This window comes from Phascolarctos cinereus, unplaced genomic scaffold, assembly GCF_003287225.1.
Source record: "Phascolarctos cinereus isolate Bilbo 61053 unplaced genomic scaffold, phaCin_HiC Scaffold_1;HRSCAF=81, whole genome shotgun sequence".
Taxonomy (NCBI): domain Eukaryota; kingdom Metazoa; phylum Chordata; class Mammalia; order Diprotodontia; family Phascolarctidae; genus Phascolarctos; species Phascolarctos cinereus.
Window position 1 is genome coordinate 219,043,654 of NW_027555514.1, and position 2,290 is coordinate 219,045,943.

The 2,290-nt window shown below is 37.3% G+C and overlaps 1 protein-coding gene across 1 annotated transcript; it reads left to right on the forward strand.

Annotated features, from left to right (window-relative positions):
• Positions 1 to 646: 646 nt before the first annotated feature.
• On the forward strand, positions 647 to 1,609 carry LOC110211085 (olfactory receptor 6C2-like). Its single transcript, XM_020990275.1, has one exon. It carries the CDS (start codon positions 647 to 649, stop codon positions 1,607 to 1,609), a length of 963 nt encoding a protein of 320 aa, XP_020845934.1.
• The last annotated feature ends 681 nt before the right edge of the window (positions 1,610 to 2,290 follow it).

Genomic DNA, 2,290 nt, shown 5'->3' on the forward strand with positions numbered 1-2,290 from the left:
TCAATATTCATTATGGAAATTGTTCTATAGTTTTCTTCCTTTTTTTTTCCTTTTCATGATGTAGGTATCAAATCCATATTTGTGTCATAGAAGGAATTTGTTAGGACTCCTTTGCCTATTTTTCTAAATAGATTATGTAGTGCTGGAACTATTTTTTCTTTCAATGCTTGAAAGAATTCACTTGTAAATCCATCTGCCTGTGGAGACTTTTTCTTGGGTAGTCCATTTCTTACTTCTTCAATTTATTTTCCTAAGAAAGAGTTATTTAAGTATTCCATGGTTACATTTTGAATGAAATTTAATTAGAAGATTTTTAAGGGATTGAAATGCAAATAGTGTTACCTATGAACCATTTAGAATGAATGGTTGTAGATAGAGTCTAGACAAGATTAGGACAGAATATTGTTAAATAATAATAATAATAATAATAATAATAATAATAATAATAATAATAATCTTTAAACAAAACCCTTATTTGTTCTCCCTAATTTATAGATGAGAGATGCTCAGGTTAACTCTGAAGTCAAGTTTTTTCTCAAGTAAAATGAAGGTTCAACGATAACTTGCATGCCTTTTCCCTATGATTCCCAGGACCAATACATTTTGTCACTGTCACTCCTCAGATCTAATCTCTCTATCCTTTTACATGCAGATCCTTCGGAAGGCAGGGATGAGAAACCATACAGGGATAATGTTATTTTTCCTTCAAGGACTAACAGATGATCCACGGCTAAAGGTTCTGATTTTCCTCTTTCTCTTTTTCACATATGTTTTGACTATCATTGGGAACCTGACCATCATCACCCTCACCTTGATGGATGCACAACTTAAGACACCCATGTATTTCTTCCTCCGAAACTTTTCCTTTGTAGAAGTGGCTTTCACAACTGCCTATATTCCCAGATATCTCTACAGCTTGTCAACTGGGGATAATACCATTACCTATAATGCTTGCTTTGCTCAAATATTTTTTGTCATCCTTCTTGGGGCAACAGAATTTTTTCTTCTGGCCACCATGTCCTATGACCGCTATGTGGCCATCTGCAAACCTCTGCATTACCCAACCATCATGAACAGTAAAGTCTGCAACCAGCTCCTCCTGAGTTCTTGGCTGGCTGGGCTGATGATCATCCTCCCACCAATTAGTCTGGGCTTCCAGATGGAATTCTGTGATTCCAATGTGGTTGATCATTTTGGCTGTGATGCATTTCCCCTGATAAAGATTGCATGCTCAGACATACAATTCATAGAGAAGATGGTTTTGGTCTTTGCTGTGTTGACACTCATTATCACCTTATTCTTAGTGTTTCTGTCCTATGCACACATCATCAGGACAGTTCTCAGATTCCCCTCAGCCCAGCAAAGGAAAAAGGCCTTTTCCGCTTGCTCCTCCCACATAATTGTTGTCTCCATCACTTATGGCAGCTGCATCTTCATCTATATCAAGCCATCTGCTAAAGAAGGAGTGGCTTTGAATAAGGTGGTGTCAGTGCTTGTAACTTCAGTTGCCCCTGTTATGAACCCTTTAATTTATGCCCTAAGAAACAAGCAAGTGATACAAGCTTTTAAGGATTTCTCCAAGAAGATTTTCTTCCTCTCAAAGCAATAAACTCTTGACTTAAAGATGCCAAATGACAAGAGAAAATCTAAATAACCTTTAACTATCTGTCCTGGATTTCATTACAGTTTTTCATTTGCCTTGTCAATCACCCATAACCACAGTCCAATAACTGTAACCTTCTCACACTTCCTTTCTCTTCAATTGAAAATCCTACCAAACCACAAATAATAAAAGTTTTTTCTGACCCTCATTCCACAATACTAGTATCTGCCCTGACAAAGAACCTCACTCTCTACTCCAGCCTGCAAAATCATCATGTCATGATATGAAGGCACTAAAATGAATGCTTTTCCTCTTCCAAGATCATGTATAGGGAGTTCTTATTTGGTACAGTTGTGGAATCACCAGTTCTACCACCAAAGTCTCCTTAGAAATCATCTAGTCCAATCCCTTTGGCACCATATTCATTCTGCTTCCTGATATGCACACCTGTTGCCAATATTCCTTACCATTCTTCTTTTTCTTCACATTCCTTGCTCCAACACTTAATTCCATGTTTCTCATTCTCTGCATATAGATTCCTCATTCCTTCTTCCTGATCACATCTAAACAAATTTCTGGTCAGGAAGGAGACCAACATGATTTTCCAAAATGATCACTGGTGCCTAACTAATTAGAAACCAGCTGCTTCTCTTCACATATCCTGTAACCTATAGTTGTACCTTTGTG

Bases quoted from the DNA above. Each gene is read 5' to 3' on its own strand.
- LOC110211085 (XM_020990275.1), top strand. From the start codon at position 647: ATGCAGATCCTTCGGAAGGCAGGGATGAGAAACCATACAGGGATAATG.